This window comes from Dipodomys ordii, unplaced genomic scaffold, assembly GCF_000151885.1.
Source record: "Dipodomys ordii isolate 6190 unplaced genomic scaffold, Dord_2.0 Scaffold27, whole genome shotgun sequence".
Lineage (NCBI taxonomy): Eukaryota > Metazoa > Chordata > Mammalia > Rodentia > Heteromyidae > Dipodomys > Dipodomys ordii.
The window spans coordinates 1,641,723-1,644,221 of NW_012267243.1; the positions used below are offsets into that span (position 1 = coordinate 1,641,723).

The window sequence follows — 2,499 nt, forward strand, 5'->3', positions numbered from 1 at the left end:
TCTCTTAGAGATTTCTTAGACATTCATTGAACCACACAATGACTTATTTCAAAATTTAACTAATAATTCAGAATAAAATTTTAAATTATAAAAAGTTATTCTTGTTTTAGCACTTATTATGTGTTACATTCAAATTCCTAATCATTCTTCTATAACCTTGCTTGGTATGCTTTCTCTCTTCTTCATTAAAGAATAAATGTAGAGGTAGAACAAGATAATAGTGCCTATAGGTTCCTTAAATTGTTTTTTCTTACATGTGTGAGTGAACTTTTCATAATAAAATAATTTCAATAGAGAGATAAAGAAAAACAGAAATGAGAAAGTAGGAGGGAATGAGGGAAAGAACGAGAGAAGAAGGGAAAGTTCAATTCAGATTGTGCCCCAAAATAAATGAGCAAATAAATCCTTTAGACGCCATGTAAAACTTTCTTAACATATTCTGTCTAAATTACTAGCTTAACAGCTATCATTCTCATGTACTTTTAAAAAATATTTTAAGGACATGAACTGTGACATGCATTTAACAGAGTAAAACTCTATATATATTAGATCAGAATCTTCATTTTAACAAGATAAAAAATGTACTGCTAAGAAGTGAAATGGAGCAGAGGAAACCTCAGCACACAATATTCATGTATTTTTCTACTTTTGTCTTCAGGAATTAGATAAGGTAAGAGCCATGGCCAATCATACATTAGAGACAGACTTCATTCTCACCCTAATCTCTGACAGCAAGCAGACCCAGCTCTTCCATGGATTCCTGTTTCTGCTCATCTACATGATCAAAGTCATGGGGAATCTTCTCATCTTTACCCTTGTCACCATGGACCGGTGTCTTCATACCCCAATGTACTTCTTCCTTAAGAATTTGTCCCTCCTTGATGTAGGCCTCATTTCAGTCACTGTCCCCAACTTTATTTGGAACTGTTTGACCCACAGGAGTATTATCACTTTCTCAGGATGTGTGAGTCAGGTCTTGTTGGTAGTTTATTTTGGTGGGTCTGAGGTTTTCATCCTGACAGCCATGTCCTATGACCGCTATGTGGCCATCTGTCACCCACTACACTATGAGGTCATCATGAACAATAGAACCTGTGTGCAGATGGTAGCTGTTTCTTGGTTCTTTGGCAGTATCTTTGGGATTTTATACTCAGCTGGAACTTTCTCTCTATCATTTTGTGGTTCCAGAAAACTCCCACAGATTTTCTGTGATGTCCCCTCTCTACTGAAGGTTTCTTGCTCTAGGAAACATATCACCACTGATGTTAGTGTGACCATTGGAATCATATATGGATTTCTGTGTCTCGTGTGCATTGGGTATTCATACATTTACATCTTTAATACAGTGCTGAGAATGCCATCCCTACAAGGACGGTCGAAAGCCTTCTCCACCTGTGTGCCCCATCTCATAGTTGTCACCACGTTTATAATTACAGCTGTTTTTGCCAATTTGAAACCAGTCCCCGATGTCCCACACCTTGTGGACTTTTTGGCATCCGTTTTCTATTCTCTGATGCCTCCATCTTTGAACCCTATAATATATAGTCTGAGAAATAAGGAAATCAAGGCTGCTGTTTGGAGGCTCCTATGGAGACTGCAACATTGTATGTTGGGAAAACTATGGAATCAATATCTAAAAAGACAAAGGACATGACATTGTACGAATTTTATTGAAAATCTATGTCTATATCTACATTTGTAATTCTCTTATTAACATATATGTGTCATTTTAATTTGATATAAATAGCTTCGCATTTTGTTTGCTATTATTTTGTTTATATATATTTGAATGTAATTTACAATTTCAGTATAATGCAACAATGAAATTATATCATAGCTCATTCAAGCTTGATACTGAATTCTTGAAGTGAAACATGTAATTCAGACTTGAAATGCACAAAGCTGCCAGTTTCCACCTCCTTGGAACGTGAGGATATATTGCTTAATGGTACAACAAGAATCAAGTGTGTGACCTTGCTTGTGATTGTGTGGGTAAATGCCCAGAAATGGGATTTCTGGGACACAGGGGAGCTCTAGGTTTAGTCTTTTGAGGAACCTCCACACTGCTTACCAGAGTGGTGGATTACATTCCCACCAACAGTTTAGTATCATTCCCTATAGGCAACTTCACCACTAGTATTTACTGTTATTTGTTTTGTTGATAATGTCCATTCTAACTGTGGTGATGTGGAATTTCAATGTGGTTTTGAATCACATTTCTTTTATTGACAAAAATGTTGAACATTTCTTCCAGTATCTATTGGCCGCTCTTATTTCCTCCCCAGAAAAGTCACTCCTTAATTATTTAGCCCACTTATTAATGGAGTGGTTACTTCTTTGAGGTTTTGTTTGGGTGGGTTTAACTTTTGAACTCTAGGAATTTTTTACATGAAGCCCTTGTCTGCTGTATAGCTAGAATAGATCTTCTCCCAATATGTTCACCTGCCTCCCAATCTTTTTATCTTGCTAGCTGTACTTTTGAAATACAGAACCTCTGCA

At 36.4% G+C, this 2,499-nt stretch overlaps 1 protein-coding gene across 1 annotated transcript; it reads left to right on the forward strand.

Moving 5' to 3' along the window:
- The first annotated feature begins 679 nt into the window (after positions 1 to 679).
- LOC105985067 (olfactory receptor 14A2-like) lies at positions 680 to 1,654 on the forward strand. The gene has a single exon (XM_013015478.1). It carries the CDS (start codon positions 680 to 682, stop codon positions 1,652 to 1,654), a length of 975 nt encoding a protein of 324 aa, XP_012870932.1.
- Positions 1,655 to 2,499: the final 845 nt, after the last annotated feature.